This window comes from Oncorhynchus kisutch, unplaced genomic scaffold (assembly GCF_002021735.2).
Source record: "Oncorhynchus kisutch isolate 150728-3 unplaced genomic scaffold, Okis_V2 scaffold1125, whole genome shotgun sequence".
Lineage (NCBI taxonomy): Eukaryota > Metazoa > Chordata > Actinopteri > Salmoniformes > Salmonidae > Oncorhynchus > Oncorhynchus kisutch.
This window is the reverse complement of record NW_022263070.1, coordinates 57,501-74,855: the sequence shown is the minus strand read 5'-3', so window position 1 is coordinate 74,855 and position 17,355 is coordinate 57,501. Positions and strand designations below refer to the sequence as shown.

The window sequence follows — 17,355 nt, the reverse complement described above, 5'->3', positions numbered from 1 at the left end:
TACAAATGCAATGTATTATGTATGTCAAACAAAAGGTATAGGCCCATCTTTGACGCAGCAATAACCAATAGGCTCAATTAATTAAATATTAAATTCCATCTAAGCTTTGGTTATGTTGATCATACTTAATTCTCTACCATGTATAAAATGATCAATAATATGATGATATAGTACTTTATTTTTTATTGTAAAATAGATATGTCCTATAGTGACCCCAGGAACAGCACCAATATTAGTTTACTATGGTTCTACAGTATTTCCAATATATGCACCGATTTTTTTTTACATACCTGTCAAGTGAATAATGAGAGATAACCAATGACTAACTGTCACTAACATGATCTGCATACCCATGCAAACTGCTGAACAAATAACCATCCTGTCAATTCATCCTCTTAGCATGCAGCGACACAATGGAGTCAACCATGCTGAACAATTGCTGAGCCTATAGTTATGGTTCTCTGAATGAGGAGGACCAACCGGGTGGCTTAGTGAATACCCACCGCTGACTGCTCTGGTCTGGATAAAGGCTTCAAGCTAAAGAAGAAGTATAACCTCTAATGGCGTGCGTTAAATCAATCTATGATTTCAGCGCTGAGACCTTGAACGGTCAGAGCGTTCCTCTCAGTATCTACAGGGGCAAAGTGCTCCTCATTGTCAACCTGGCCACCTTCTGAGGGTCAACGATAGAGGAGGTAGGCTAACGAGGATTCATGGTGCTAGCCTATACAAGCTAAAAGCCTAATGCTGGCATAGGCCAAACTTTTGATTGTGTTGTAGTATTAGAGATATTCTAGAGTCAGCCCAAGGGGAATGTTGAGGTGGTGTTCTAATTGTATGTGTCATCTAACAGTACCACAGAATGAATGCACTCATGGAAATGTTTGGTGACCTCAACTTCACTGTCCTGGGATTCCCCTGCAATCAGTTTGGTCTTCAGGCACCTGGTAAGAGAGTCTTTTAGAAATAACAATAAAGGTGTTTGATCTGTTGTAACTTACAGGCCTACTTTGTCTCTAGGAGTAATGCTATGTTTCTAAACGCTCATGTGTGGGCTCCTGAGTGGCGCATCGGTCTAAAGCACTGCATCTTACTACAGACCCTGGTTCAATTCCAGGCTGTATCACAACCAGTTGTGATTGGGAGTCCCCAAGGGTGGCGAACAATTAGCCCATTGTCGTCCTGGTTAGGGGTAGGCTGTCATTGTAAATAAGAATCTGTTCTTAAATGACTTGCCAAGTTAAATAGTATGCTTGTTTGTCATGCGTGATGACGAGACCAGTCTGTTTTTATAAATGCCTCTGTTTCAGAACTAATAAGCTCACTGGTCTGTTGCATTTGTTGTTGTTTCTTCCTTCAGAGGTAAATCATGAAACCCTCAACCTTCTCAAGTATGTAAGGCCAGGTGGGGGGTTTGTCCCCAAGTTCCCTGTGTTTGGCAAGATCGAGGTCAATGGGTTGAATGAAGAACCTCTTTTCGCCTATCTCAAGGTAGTATATTTGACATGTCCTCTTTTCGCTTATCTCAAGGTAGTATATTTGACATGTCCTCTTTTCGCTTATCTCAAGGTAGTATATTTGACATGTCCTCTTTTCGCTTATCTCAAGGTAGTATATTTGACATGTCCTCTTTTCGCCTATATCAAGGTAGTATATTTTACATGTCCTCTTTTCAGCTATCTCAAGGTAGTATATTTGACAAGTCCTCTTTTCGCCTATCTCAAGGTAGTATATTTGACATGTCCTTATGCACTATTATGTACTGCACTCTGGGGGCAAGTTGAATACCTTATGGACATTAGACCTCACTAACAGCACGTCTTAATGTCTTGTACAACAGGAGTCTTTGCCCTATGTGAACCCTGTCATAGGAGATATAAAGAAGTTCTACTGGTCGCCCATCAAAGTCAATGACATTCGCTGGAACTTTGAGAAGTTTCTAATCGATTCTGATGGGGAGCCTTTCAGACGGTAAGTTAAACACATGAATGAAAAATGATTTGACAGTATATATAAAATGTATCAATCATTCATGCATTCATTCATTCAATTAATTAAATAATTAAATAATTAACAAATAAGATTTGAAAATACTTAATGTCCTATTCTATTATGGCCTCTCCTTTTCCCCAGTTATGAACTTCATGGCCCTACTGAGAAAGTGGAAAAAGACATTGCAGGCCTACTATAAATGGATTCATCTGTTCCCTTTATGGCTGTCAAGAAAGTGGGTCCTTCATCAGCAGAGGCAGAGTGACGATCCCTCAGTAAATGCAGACTAAATGCAGCTGAGCTGGATCTGATGGAGAAGGGAGAAGGACTCTGAGTTTCAGTGCATTCACTCAGAATATTAGATCCCTCCAGCCCCTGTTGGTGACCAGTAGGCATATCACTATGGTCTCAATATAACTAACTACTCCCTTTTGTTATTGTTGTAAAACAGAGGAAGTCAATAAATCTTTTAGCTGAAATCTTAAAATGTGTTGTCCATTTAATTGTTTAACATTGTTAAAACAACATTTGTAGGCTACAGTAAGAGAAACCCAAGTCTCCAGCTCCATAGAAACTCAAGCCTACTAGTATGGAAGGATCTACAATACATAAAGAATACTGTGGATGTTTGAGAATAAAATACAATTCACTATTTGGATTGTTTTATGTTTGACATTTCTATACGTTGACATTTTTCTGATCAAAGAGACTGCTATTCTGTAAAAAAATAGCCCCTTTCTTTAAGGTGGTAATGATGGTAGACAAGGAAGAAAAGTGGAATGTGTTTTGAGTGAATATGGAATGGAGGATATCACAGAACCTTTGGAAAAGCTACAGAAGGAAATTAAACGTGACGAGAGTGAGGTTGAATTAACTGCGGTGGCAGGTGGTGTGGTGAGGGAGCTTGGCGTCATGTGTAAAAACAGGGACACGTCCTCCAGTAGCTCAGAGATGGAACCTGAGAGGGAGGATGCAGTATGGGGAGGACCGCCGAGTTTGAATAAAGTAGAATCTGATCCAGTAGGAGTGACATTTTTGGAGAAAGTGGACGCTTGCCTTTTGGCGGATCCGTTTGTATTTTCAGGGTGGGTGAGAAAGGATTAAAGAAACTAGTAGTGGACTTGTGATATTTTTGTGTGTCTCTTCTGATCAGAGGGAGCAACTTGAGTCAAGATTTGTTTCTTGCTTTGCTCTTAGGAACAGGACACCATTGAAAGGAGTGATTTCTCGGGTAGCGTTAAGTGTGGAGATGGAGCGATTGAAGTTGAAGATTCCTGGTGTTTGTGACGCCCGCCGTGTAGGTATGCTGTGACTGGCTTCACCCTCCAGTACAGTAGATGGCGGTGTATGCACCTTCAATTTGGATGCAATCCACCAACCAAATCCCAAAGAAGAAGAAGCGAAGAAAAAAACACAAAAAAAACATTGGATTTCCCGAAGTTGTCACCGGACGCATGCGTATTTCACTGTTCAATGTCACCGCAACAATTGAACATGGCTGCCGTGGGTTTCAGAAATTGGGCTCGAGCGCTTTCCAAGGGGAAACAGCCAGGCTTCTCGGCGCTTTTCTCCCAAGTCAGAGCAGGTTGGTTCATGGATCTTTATCGTTGTACAAATGCCTGCGTCACGTTGGAATGGAAGTTAGAACATGCCAGGCAAAGTGTCGCTAACCTTGAGCTAGCCTACCACAGAGCTGCATCTCCTTCAGTGGTTTACTAACGTTAGTAAAAGCTTCATTCAGTATTATGTAGCTAACTGTCTACGATCAAATATTAGGCTAGATCCCATACACGGTTACCTGGCCAGCCAACTTTACTCTCTTTGGATAACTTGTGCAAGTAGCTACGCTATATATTTATAAAGCAATTCCTAACGTTACTCTCAAACGGCTAGTTAGCTAACAATCACACTCTGGTTGATCATGGGGCTAAATGGTACTGTATTAACTTCTTTCCAAATGTTGTATAGCCTCTGGACCTTCCAAGGGCATGCTGCCAGGGCCATACCCCCAAACGCCCGAGGAGAGAGCAGCTGCAGCGAAGAAGTACAACATGAGGGTGGAGGATTATGAACCAATCCCGGATAATGGCGAGGGGTAAGGAAGCGGGGTCCCGTGGATAAGGAAGGACACACATGCCATTGTTTTCCTGTCATCTATACACCACCCCATTACAGCAGGAGCTATGTTGCTTTGCCAGACAACTAGCAAATTGATTTGGTAATTCAACCTATGGGGTGAACTCTCACTGAAATGACTGAGGCTCTGCATCCCAAACGGTATACAATTCCCTACATAGTGCACTAGTTTTGACCAGAGCCCTATGGGATGCACTATATATAGGGTATTTGAAGAAATATTGGACAGCAATGGGAGTTTTAACGTTTCAGGATATGTGCATTACCAAAGGTTATTCACCTACACACTTGTTTCCCTGTTGGGTTTCTGTAGGTATGGAGACTACCCACAATTACCAGACAGATCACAGCATGAGAGAGACCCCTGGTATTCCTGGGACCATCCAGACCTGAGGAGGAACTGGGGGGAGCCGGTAAGATAGAGGAGGAACTAGGGGGAGCCGGTAAGATAGACGTGGGGTATATTTCTACATACAGTATCAGGTGTCACTCTACTTACACTGAACCAAAATATATAAATGCAACATGTAAAATGTTGGTTTCATGAGCTGAAATAAGTGGATTTCTTTCCAATTTTGATACATTTGTTAACATCCCTGTCAGTGAGCATTTCTTCTTTTCCAAGATAATCCATCCACCTGACAGGTGTGACATATCAAGAAGCTGATTAAACGGCATGATAATTACAAAGGTGCCCCTTGTGCTGGGGACAATAAAAGGCCACTAAAATGTCAAGTATTTTTACACAACACAATGCCACAGATGTCTCAATTTTTGAGGGAGTGTGCAGTTCAGTTCGTATGCTGACTGCAGGAATGTCCACCAGTGTTATGTTCATTTCTCTTCCATAAGCCGATTCAACGTCATTTTAGAGAATTTTACAGTACTTCTAACCGCCCTCACAACCGCAGACCACGTGTAACCACGCAAGCCCAGGACCTCCACATCCGGCCTCTTCACCTGCGGGATCGTCTGAGACCAGCCACCCGTACAGCTGATGAAACTGTGGGTTTGCACAAACAAAGAATTTCTGCACAAGCTGTCAGAAACCGTCTCAGGGAAGCTCATCTTCGTGCTTGTTGTCCTCAACAGGGTCTTGACCTGACTGCAGTTTGGTGTTGTAACTGACTTCAGTGGGCAGATGGCCACTGGGAAAGAGGGGGAGGTGTGCCCTTCACGGGTGAATATCGGTTTCAACTGTACCGGACAGATGTATGGCGTTGTGTGGGCGAGCGGTTTTTTGTTGTGAACAGAGTACCCCATGGTGTGGTTATGGTATAGGCAGGCAGGCATAAGCTACGGACAATGAACACAATTGCATTTAATCAGTGGCCATTTTGAATGCACAGAGATACCGTGATGTAATCCTGAGGTCCATTGTTGTGCTCTTCATCTGCTGCCATCACCTCATGTGTCAGCATGATAATGCACAGCCCCATGTTACTACAAGGATCTGTACACAATTCCTGGAGGCTGAAAATGTCCCAGTTCTTCCATTGCCTGCATACTCACCAGACATGTCACCCATTGAGCATGTTTGGGATGCTCTGGATCCACGTCTACAACAGAGTGTTCCAGTTCCCGCCAATATCCAGCAACTTTGCACAGCCGTTGAAGAACAGTGAGACAACATTCCACATGGCCAGTCAACAGCCTGATCAACTCTATGTGAAGGAGATGTGTTGCACTGCATGAGGCAAGTGGTGGTCACACCAGATACTGACTGGTTTTCTGATCCACACTCCAACCTTTTTGTTGGTAAAGGTGTTTGTGACCAACAGATGCATATCTGTATTCTCAGGCATGTGAAATCCATTGATTAGGTCCTAATGAATTAATTTCAATGACCGATTACCTCATGAACTGTAACTCAGTCAAATCTTTGCATGTTTGGTTTATTTCTTTTTCAGTGTATATAAAAAAATAAAAGCCATCTGCCTACAAGTATCATGACTACACAGCTGACTACTGAGACTATATATTAGGTCTGGGACAATACCAGTATCCCGATACTTGTTTAGTATTGTGACTACACAACTGACTACTGAGACTATATATTAGGTCTGGGACAATACCAGTATCCCGATACTTGTTTAGTATTGTGACTACACAACTGACCACTGAGACTATATATTAGGTCTGGGACAATACCAGTATCCCGATACTTGTTTAGTATTGTGACTACACAGCTGACTACTGAGACTATATATTAGGTCTGGGACAATACCAGTATCCCGATACTTGTTTAGTATCGCGACTACACAACTGACTACTGAGACTATATATTAGGTCTGGGACAATACCAGTATCCTGATACTTGTTTAGTATTGTGACTACACAACTGACTACTGAGACTATATATTAGGTCTGGGACAATACCAGTATCCTGATACTTGTTTAGTATTGTGACTACACAACTGACTACTGAGACTATATATTAGGTCTGGGACAATACCAGTATCCTGATACTTGTTTAGTATTGTGACTACACAACTGACTACTGAGACTATATATTAGGTCTGGGACAATACCAGAATCCCGATACTTGTTTAGTATTGTGACTACACAGCTGACTACTGAGACTATATATTAGGTCTGGGACAATACCAGTATCCTGATACTTGTTTAGTATTGTGACTACACAACTGACTACTGAGACTATATATTAGGTCTGGGACAATACCAGAATCCCGATACTTGTTTAGTATTGTGACTACACAGCTGACTACTGAGACTATATATTAGGTCTGGGACAATACCAGTATCCTGATACTTGTTTAGTATTGTGACTACACAGCTGACTACTGAGACTATATATTAGGTCTGGGACAATACCAGTATCCTGATACTTGTTTAGTATTGTGACTACACAACTGACTACTGAGACTATATATTAGGTCTGGGACAATACCAGTATCCTGATACTTGTTTAGTATTGTGACTACACAACTGACTACTGAGACTATATATTAGGTCTGGGACAATGCCAGAATCCCAATACTTGTTTAGTATTGTGACTACACAGCTGACTACTGAGACTATATATTAGGTCTGGGACAATACCAGAATCCCGATACTTGTTTAGTATTGTGACTACACAGCTGACTACTGAGACTATATATTAGGTCTGGGACAATACCAGAATCCCGATACTTGTTTAGTATTGTGACTACACAGCTGACTACTGAGACTATATATTAGGTCTGGGACAATACCAGAATCCCGATACTTGTTTAGTATTGTGACTACACAGCTGACTACTGAGACTATATATTAGGTCTGGGACAATACCAGAATCCCGATACTTGTTTAGTATTGTGACTACACAGCTGACTACTGAGACTATATATTAGGTCTGGGACAATACCAGTATCCTGATACTTGTTTAGTATTGTGACTACACAACTGACTACTGAGACTATATATTAGGTCTGGGACAATACCAGAATCCCGATACTTGTTTAGTATTGTGACTACACAGCTGACTACTGAGACTATATATTAGGTCTGGGACAATACCAGTATCCTGATACTTGTTTAGTATCGTGACTACACAACTGACTACTGAGACTATATATTAGGTCTGGGACAATACCAGTATCCTGATACTTGTTTAGTATCGTGACTACACAACTGACTACTGAGACTATATATTAGGTCTGGGACAATACCAGTATCCTGATACTTGTTTAGTATCGTGACTACACAACTGACTACTGAGACTATATATTAGGTCTGGGACAATACCAGTATCCTGATACTTGTTTAGTATTGTGACTACACAACTGACTACTGAGACTATATATTAGGTCTGGGACAATACCAGTATCCTGATACTTGTTTAGTATTGTGACTACACAACTGACTACTGAGACTATATATTAGGTCTGGGACAATACCAGTATCCCGATACTTGTTTAGTATCGCAACAAGAAAACGACACACAGCGGATTAACTAATTTAGGAAAACAGCGCTGATGTTGGAAACAAACATGTTACCCAGAGCCACATTTTGTATTTATTTTCCAAGCTATAGCACACAACATTTTACACGAAGCAGGTTTTTAGAAAGAACCAAAGAGTTTGAGCTGCTTCGTGTAAATGTTTTGCCATGGGGAAAATATGACAATACTGGTATCGTTACAGCCGTACTGTATATTATTCACAGTGCACCACTTGTTGTTTACTGTACAGTATTGTGTACATTTATGAACGTAGACATTTGAAATGGCAGGAACAGGAAGTGAATGTGTGTAAGATACGACTCATTATTTACTCATGTATTTCCCCCTGACTCATTGACAGTGGGTTCTCACCTGTTGCATGTTTTCGTTCTAGATCCACTGGGATTTTGACATGTTCATCAGGAATCGAGTGGACACATCGCCCAGCCCTGTGGCCTGGCACACCATGTGCAAACATCTGTTTGGTTTTGTTGGATTCATGCTGCTGATGTTCTACCTTGGGGAGAAGTTTCCATCTTACCAGCCGGTGGTATGTATTGCATTGAGCAAAGCATCAGGCTTTGTCTCCGTTGTAATCGCTGTTGTAACCCCCTAAGATGTCACAGACCAGAAGATAATATAATTATGTCTTTCCTGTTGTAAACCCCTAAGATGTCACAGACCAGAAGATAATATAATTATGTCTTTCCTGTTGTAACCCCCTAAGATGTCACAGACCAGAAGATAATATAATTATGTCTTTCCTGTTGTAACCCACTAAGATGTCACAGACCAGAAGATAATATAATTATGTCTTTCCTGTTGTAACCCCCTAAGATGTCACAGACCAGAAGATAATATAATTATATGTCTTTCCTGTTATATTGAAACCCTTTCCCATTTTGGTATCGCAAGACCTTCTTTTACTATGATTGCAGGGTAGCCTAGGGTTGCAGGGTAGCCTAAGGTTGCAAGTTCAAACCCCTGAGCTGACAAGGTACAAATCTGTCGTTCTGCCCCTGAACAAGGCAGTTAACCCACTGTTCATAGGCTGTCATTGAAAATAAGAATTTGTTCTTAACTGACTTGCCGAGTTAAATAAAGGTTAAATAAATCAAACATAATAAAATCTGGATTTGAGAAGGACTTATCCAATAACAGCCTTTGGGTCTACCCCTCATATGTGTCCCGTGGACACTAACATGGGATTTTACAGTTGGAGCAACAGATCTGATCCCTGAATACATTTTAATGACGGGTGTACACGGACTCGGAGATGATGCTACTGCTGTTAGTGTTTTCATTTGTTTCCTTGCCTTGCTACCAATTCAATAGTGTGAAGACGTGCATTGGTAACTGAAGTGCATTTATCATATTCCACCATATTTTGCTATTTCATTTCCTTATGATAGCTTTCTGGTATTTATTGAAGACCATTTGAGCACCTCTCACACACTCACCAAACACATGTTTTTAAAAAGTACAAAGGTCTTCAAATGTCCTCTTCTGTAGGAAAGGTGAATAGAATAGGTACATCCTGTCTGATGCCCCCTGTCCTCTATTCCAGGCACCCAAACAATATCCTTACAGCAACCTGCATCTAGAGAGAGGAGAGGATCCTGAGAAACAACCTGAAGAAGTCAAACATTTTAACATTTAAATATCTGCTTCTCTAAATGTGTATATTTCTGTCTAATAAAGAGATTTTAGTGTGACTTCAGTCACATTCCTGATATTTGACCTATATCTTATTCTTTGGAAAGCTGAGGATGGCTCTACAACATTGTAGTTAGTCCACAATACTAACCTAAATGACAGACTGAAAAGAAGGAAGTCTGTACAGAATAAAGATATTACAAAAACATGTATCCTGTTTGCAATAAGGCACTAAAGTAAAACAGCAAGGAAATGAACCTTATGTCCTGAATACAAAGTGTTATGTTTTGCTCAAATCCATCACTGAGTACCACTCTTCATATTTTGCTGCATCATGTTATTATGGGCAATGTTCCCTGCCTGCTGAGAGCAAACTTGAATGTTGTGAACATTCTGTGTAACTTCGAGCACACGTTTACTGTGAACCCAGGCTTTACCCACTTTAAGTTAGTTTCAGACAGTGGTAGAGTAGGCTACTGTGGCTATTTCATCATGATGTAGGCCTACCATCAAATCTAATTGAGATAATGCCTCCCATAACATTTTAACATGGAACTAGCTGTTTGAAAATTGCCTACAGTACCAGCCAATGTGTGGTGTTCAATGTAGGCCTACATTCCATCAGATTTTTAAAAAAATATACAGGGCTTGACATTAACCCGTTAATCCACTTGTCCTTCAGATGAGGGGACTGAAAATGATGTGTTTGATGCAAGAAATTACTTTACAAAATAAAATGCATTATTATTCTCATTCCATTATTACAAAGAATCAAACAAATTATGCTACTCTCTGCCTATTGGCTACTTAGCTTATTTAAGCCTGCCTCAAAATACAACACTGCCCCTTTAAGACATAACAAAGCTCTTTACCAGACTGGCTTTTCAAAGGTCTAGAAATAAACAAGTTTTGTGCTCTTGTAGGAAGCAATCACTCCCCTATTGTTGACTATTAATGATCTATAACTGGGTTAATAAATGACTAACTAGCAAAGGATATAAACAAATGTACACACGTGGCTACATGCAGCTCCCGCTTTGATCTGAAAACGAAACACATCTACTCAAGACCACTCATGCTGTAAACACAGTCCAGTTCAAAGTGAACGGCACAGATCCATATATGGCAATGGTCTATTTGCATGTAGGCCTACTGGCAGCTCTGATTGGTTAGGCCTCACCGGTCTGTGTGTAGAGTATGGGCGGAGTGGTGCTTGTCAATTAAATAGAATCCTACACTGATGTGTTCTGCCTACAACACAATGTCTTGACTAGTTAATTTTGTTTCGGTATGTTGCATTGAAAGTGGCTAATATTGCATTGATTCAATCACAATTCCCACAGTAAAGGGAAATGTTGATAGTGTTAACTAAGGGAGTAAACTTGACGAAAGTTGAGTGAAGTTCAATCTCATGCATCTCTGCGCAGGCTGTATGGCAGTCATGGGGAGTGGGGCGCCCTCCCACGCGCGCAGTTTAGAGGGAACATTGGTTATGGGTACGCTTGTCGTCGGCAAGTACTAGGGACTTTTTTTAGGATAAAAATAAATGGCCAAATATATACGGGAGTTGCTTACCGAAGGTGGGAGAGTAACAATGGAAGCGGAGGTGATGATTAATTATTTTGGCGTGAGTGAAGATGGAGGAAATCACCGGAATACTGTAACATCTAATGGAGATAAAAGGCCTGAAGTAGTAAATCAATATAAGCCATGGTATGATAATGCCTCATTCCTTGTTCGAGTGCGATTCATGAACAAGGATGTTTTTTTTTGGGGGGGGGGGACCCATTTATGGTCACAAAGTAGATGAAGGATGCATTGGGAGAAGTCGAGTCAGTCAGAGTGACCAGGAGTGGTGTGTTGTTGATTTCATTTGTGTAAAAAGAACAAAAGCAGAAAGCACTGTGAATGCTATGATTATTGGAGTAGGACACTGATAAGCAAGATGGCGCCGATAGAGATGGCAGCTTCGCTTGAAGTCCATATAAGCATTTCGCTACACTCGCAATAACATCTGCTACCCATGTGTATGTGACCAATAAAATGGGATTATTGGTGTCATATCTGGTGTGTCGATGGAGATTGAGGCTTCATGGTTTAAGATGAACATGCCAGGCATAGTTGATTCACGTCTCTTAACCCACACTGTGAATGGAAAGAAGGAGAAAGGGCTTTGTATTATTGATGTTTGATGAAGAAGTTCTCCCGAACCATGTAAGGCTGGGATATATGAGATATGTGGTGGGTCCTGATGTACAAAATACACTGTAATGTCGTAAATGTAAAAAAATAAAAAAAAGGCCTCTTGTCAAAGGGTTTGCAAACGGAATAGAGTCTGAGGATGCACGGTGTTGCCTTTGTGATGGGAATCACGTTCCAGGGTTCCCTGAGTGCCCTGTTAGGGTGAAGGTGGTCAAAGTAGGAAGGGCCAGGGCTGTCGAGAAGGTGTCCTGTGTAGAGGCCGTGAAAATTGTCAGAGCAGCGGGTAGAGATGATGTAGCTATGGCAGAGGATGATCTCCAACAGTCTGTGGATGTCGGTCAATTGAGAAATCCTGAAATACTAATCGTATAGAAGGTGGATTTGGTTGTGTTTATTGAGCAGGTGATTAATTGTACATGACAGAATAACAACAAAAAATTCGAAGAAATTGTGAAAGCGGCTAATAGGTTCTTAGATCTCCAGGATTTCACAGCTGACATTTCCCAGAAGGGAGCGGGATTATCCAGTGTTGACGAGTGGGAAGGATGTGGCAGTAACAGATGAGAAGAAGGCAGAGATGATGGCCAAAGCATTTGTCCAACTGCAAAGCTCTGTAAATGTGTCAGAGGATGAGGCGAGAGAGAACAAGAGAGTGCTGGATAGGAGGGAGGATGTAAAGGATGAGTTGAATGCACCATTTACCATGGCAGAGGTGAAAAGGGCAATAAGTAATGCTGGGTTAACTTCACCTAGGAAAGATGAGATGTGCAATGTTATTTTTTTTAAACCTTTATTTAACCAGGCAAGTCAGTTAAGAACAAATTCTTATTTTCAATGACGGCCTAGGAACAGTGGGTTAACTGCCTTGTTCAGGGGCAGAACGACAGATTTGTACCTTGTCAGCTCGGGGGTTTGAACTTGCAACCTTCCGGTTACTAGTCCAACGCTCTAACCACTAGGCTACCCTGCCGCCCCATGTTGGCCCATCTTAGTGATGAAGCACTGGATAAGGTATTGGTGTTGTTCAACAGAGTGTGGGAATAGGTGAAACTACCAGACAGCTGGAAGGAGCACTAGTAGTACCAATCTGGGAATAGGATAAACTACCAGACAGCTGGAAGGAGCACAAGTGGTACCAATCTGGGAATAGGAGAAACTACCAGACAGCTGGAAGGAGCACGAGTAGTACCAATCTGGGAATAGGAGAAACTACCAGACAGCTGGAAGGAGCACTAGTAGTACCAATCTGGGAATAGGAGAAACTACCAGACAGCTGGAAGGAGCACTAGTGGTACCAATCTGGGAATAGGAGAAACTACCAGACAGCTGGAAGGAGCACTAGTAGTACCAATCTGGGAATAGGAGAAACTACCAGACAGCTGGAAGGAGCACTAGTAGTACCAATCTGGGAATAGGGGAAACTACCAGACAGCTGGAAGGAGCACTAGTAGTACCAATCTGGGAATAGGAGAAACTACCAGACAGCTGGAAGGAGCACTAGTAGTACCAATCTGGGAATAGGAGAAACTACCAGACAGCTGGAAGGAGCACTAGTAGTACCAATCTGGGAATAGGAGAAACTACCAGACTGCTGGAAGGAGCACTAGTAGTACCAATCTGGGAATAGGAGAAACTACCAGACAGCTGGAAGGAGCACTAGAGGTACCAATCTGGGAATAGGAGAAACTACCAGACAGCTGGAAGGAGAACTAGTAGTACCAATCTGGGAATAGGAGAAACTACCAGACAGCTGGAAGGAGCACTAGTAGTACCAATCTGGGAATAGGAGAAACTACCAGACAGCTGGAAGGAGTACTAGTGGTACCAATCTGGGAATAGGAGAAACTACCAGACAGCTGGAAGGAGCACTAGTGGTACCAATCTGGGAATAGGAGAAACTACCAGACAGCTGGAAGGAGCACTAGTGGTACCAATCCGGAAGCCAGGGAAGGACAGGACATACTGGGTCAGCATTTGTAGTGCAGGAATGTGGGGTGGCAGTCAGGAAACGCAGTACAGATATTCTGTCAGAGCTGATGACCATACTGTTGGCCTTTCAGTGGGTGGAGGAAGACAAGCCAGACAGAGTAGTTATTTGCTCTGATTCATGTGCAGTGTTAATGAGTATTCAGTCCTTTAGGTCATGTAGAAGACAAGACCTGCTGTATGAGGTGCCACAAACCCCATGGCAGGATTAAACAGATGGGAATACAGATAAGATTTACTTGGTCCCAGCCCATGTGGGGGTGGAGGGGAACGAGGCAGTTGATGTACTGGCTAAACAAGCATTTAGTAGTGGGGATGTTAATGTTGTAGTTTCAATGAGCAAGGCAGAGGCAAAAAGCCTGATATGGACAGTGATGGTGTAGAGATAACAGGTTAAAGTCTGATATGGACAGTGCTGGTGTAGAGATAACAGGCTAAAAGCCTGATATAGACAGTGATGGTGTAGAGATGACAGGAGCAGGTTAAAAGCCTGATATGGACAGTGATGGTGTAGAGATGACAGGAGCAGGTTAAAGCCTGATATGGACAGTGATGGTGTAGAGATGACAGGCTAAAAGCCTGATTTAGACAGTGATGGTGTAGAGATGACAGGAGCAGGTTAAAAGCCTGATATGGACAGTGATGGTGTAGAGATGACAGGAGCAGGTTAAAGCCTGATATGGACAGTGATGGTGTAGAGATGACAGGCTAAAAGCCTGATTTAGACAGTGATGGTGTAGAGATGACAGGTTAAAAGCCTGATATAGACAGTGATGGTGTAGAGATGACAGGAGCAGGTTTAAAGCCTGATATGGACAGTGATGGTGTAGAGATGGCAGGTTAATAGCCTGATATGGACAGTGATGGTGTAGAGATGACAGGAGCAGTGGAATAGAGATACTAAGGGCAAGCATTTATTTCAGGAAAGTCGGGGGAGGGGAGGATGGCAGGAAGGGACAGAAAATAGCAGGCTATTTTTACAAGATTACGGGTGGGCACAGCCGGTTGAATAAGACCTTAAACGTGATGGCATCCTGTTGGATGAAAGCATCCAACAGGAAAGTGTGATCATTGCCAGGAAACAGAGACCGTGGAGCATGTATTGCTAGTGTGGGCAGTATCAGGGAAAGAGAGGCTGAGATCTAGTATGAGGGAGAAGGGGATACAGGAAATTAGTTTAAAGAGTGTATTGTGTAGAACATCATTAGATATAGTCTCAAATATTTTCGATTTTTTTTAAAAAGAGTAATGGGGCTGGCAGGTAAGATTTAGTTTCTCCGTCTCTGGCTCACACTCCAGTACAGTAGGTGGCGGTAATGCATCATCATGTTGGATGCCAACTGTCGATAAACCCCCACAGAAGAAGAAGAAGAAGAAGAAGAAGAAGAGCTGTGACTTGGCCTCACACTTCTGTACAGTGGGTGGCGGTGATGCACCTTAAAAGTTGGATGCGATCTGCCAACCCGATCTCAAAAAAAAGAAGAAGAAAGAGTTGCTTACAAGACGTCAATGAATCAAAGAACCCTCTCGTTTCCAATGGGAACAAATGAGCCAAGCATGAGCTAGCGAGATCCTATTGGCGTGTTCTTGCACACATCTGCATTATTTCGGTTAGGGACCCACTACCCTGTGAGGTGCGCGTGTGCCCCTTCTAAAAAACGCAATTTTTTTAAAAACTTTTGCAAAGGGCAAAGTCTGCAAAACCTAGGACACTCTTTTCATAACATATAGTTTTGGGAACAAAAAACTGTATTGAGATCAAACGTTTCATCGATAAGAAAATGTGTAGAATATCGGCTAAAATCCATCTGGTTCCATCTTCTCCCGCTGCCCGCAATCGGGCTTCCTTACTACCATATATTGTACAATCCAGGTGTGCAAAACTCTTACAGATTTACCCAGAAAGACTCACAGCTGTAATCACGTCCAAATGTGATTCTAATTTGTATTGACTCAGGGATGTGAAGATTTATGTAAATGAGATATCTGTATTTTTATTTTCAATACACTTGTAAAAATGTCTTAAAACATGTTTTCATTATGGGTATTGTGTGTATAAAAAAAAAAAGTTGACAAAATCAAGCGGTATGAATACTTTCTGAAGGCACTGTATGTTTGTCTGGTTGAAGCTAGTTGCAACATTGTTCATCAGGAAATTACAATTTATAGTTATAGATGTAATACTATTTTGAAAAAAAAAGAAAAATAATCTATTCAGTACTTTCAACTACTGACATATGAAGAGGCGAGACAATCTTTGCTGAACTGAAAACATTGCAAAACACAGCTACAGGTCAAATCAAGACACTGACTGCTGTGATATTTGATACCATGTCGGCCACCGTAGAAGACGATAAACATCCAGGATTACGTTGGGAGTGCCCGGTGGTTTTCTACATCATTTGTAAACTAGAAAGATTGATAATCATCAATTCCGACGTAAGTATTTTATATGAAGATATGGGGGTACTAACAATATAGTGTTAGAATATATTTATTCTAGCTTTTAGCTAGCTTGCTAGATTTATAAGCTGAACGACACGTCTGCATGATTTAGCTGTCAAGCTCTAGCAGAAGCCAACGACACGTATCGGTAACTAGCCTAGCTAGCTACCATTAGCTAACTAAAGAAACTGGTTGAACCAGGGATGGTTTATAGCTAATAGCTCAACCAGCATGAACTACCTATCTATTTATAGAACATATACATTACGGCGAAGAAAAGCCGTTGTCAGACGTGTATTACTAGCTAACCAAATTAGTTATGTTAGCTAGCTCAACGTTTTCTCATCACCCAGCAGCTCTCCATCTAACGGCTCGCTTCCTTCTCGTGTTGTTGATTCATGAGACGTGATTGAAATTGATTCTTCTAACGTTTAGTAAATTGTTTCAGCTTATTAACCATCCCGACATGTTACGTAGCTAGCTACTGTGACGCCCTACGATATGTTGTTTTGATTATTCAGAAACTATTAACGTTTGCTAGTTAGCTGTAGGTAGGTGGGTTCATAGTGTTTAGAAATCGGCTATCCCCATATGACGTCCATTACTGCCCAATGCAATGCGCTTACCTTGGGTTTATTCCTTACGTCTTGCAACGGAAACTTTGTACCGTTTACGAAGTCAACTGAGACAGACCTACCTGAGTTTTTCCGATAGAATCTCTCATTTTCGTTGCAAAACTTTTTCAGTTTGGAGGAAACGTTTTGCAACAGAATTTGCGTAATGAATACACTCAAGGGTTCATAACGTATGTTTAATATGACAACTTTGTTCAACCTAGCCAAAATATTTCGATATGCTCAACGTTTTAGTCAATGGAAACGGTGCTGAAGAGAAGAACGGTGGCTCAGAGGGCTATTGTGTATGGTTGGCTGCACAATATTGTGCGATTAGCTACAAATGGTCACACTGGTGATTTATGTATCTCAATGTGTCA

At 41.6% G+C, this 17,355-nt stretch overlaps 2 protein-coding genes and 1 pseudogene across 5 annotated transcripts in view; all 3 read left to right on the top strand.

Moving 5' to 3' along the window:
• Positions 1-266: 266 nt before the first annotated feature.
• LOC109878117 (glutathione peroxidase 6) lies at positions 267-2,471 on the top strand. Its single transcript, XM_031817710.1, has 5 exons — positions 267-695; positions 854-947; positions 1,361-1,491; positions 1,841-1,971; positions 2,134-2,471. The coding sequence occupies exons 2-5, from the start codon at positions 863-865 to the stop codon at positions 2,189-2,191; spliced, it is 405 nt and encodes a 134-aa protein (XP_031673570.1). The 5' UTR covers positions 267-695; positions 854-862; the 3' UTR covers positions 2,192-2,471.
• Positions 2,472-3,425: 954 nt separating this feature from the next.
• Positions 3,426-9,807, top strand: LOC109878106 (NADH dehydrogenase [ubiquinone] 1 beta subcomplex subunit 8, mitochondrial-like; annotated as a pseudogene).
• Positions 9,808-16,223: 6,416 nt separating this feature from the next.
• The window catches only part of LOC109878102 (protein transport protein Sec31A), a 22,665-nt gene continuing 21,533 nt past the window's right edge, over positions 16,224-17,355 (top strand). For all 4 annotated transcript variants that reach the window (XM_031817707.1, XM_031817705.1, XM_031817706.1 and 1 more), the window contains exon 1: positions 16,224-16,355. The gene's annotated coding sequence lies outside the window, so the exon portion shown is untranslated. The remainder of the gene's footprint in view (positions 16,356-17,355) is intronic.

Excerpts from the sequence above, each read along its gene's own strand:
- LOC109878117 (XM_031817710.1), top strand. The coding sequence starts at position 863 with ATGAATGCACTCATGGAAATGTTTGGTGACCTCAACTTCACTGTCCTG. Across the intron at positions 948-1,360 it reads GTTTGGTCTTCAGGCACCTG|AGGTAAATCATGAAACCCTC; the intron begins GTAAGAGAGTCT and ends TTCTTCCTTCAG. Across the intron at positions 1,492-1,840 it reads CTCTTTTCGCCTATCTCAAG|GAGTCTTTGCCCTATGTGAA; the intron begins GTAGTATATTTG and ends CTTGTACAACAG.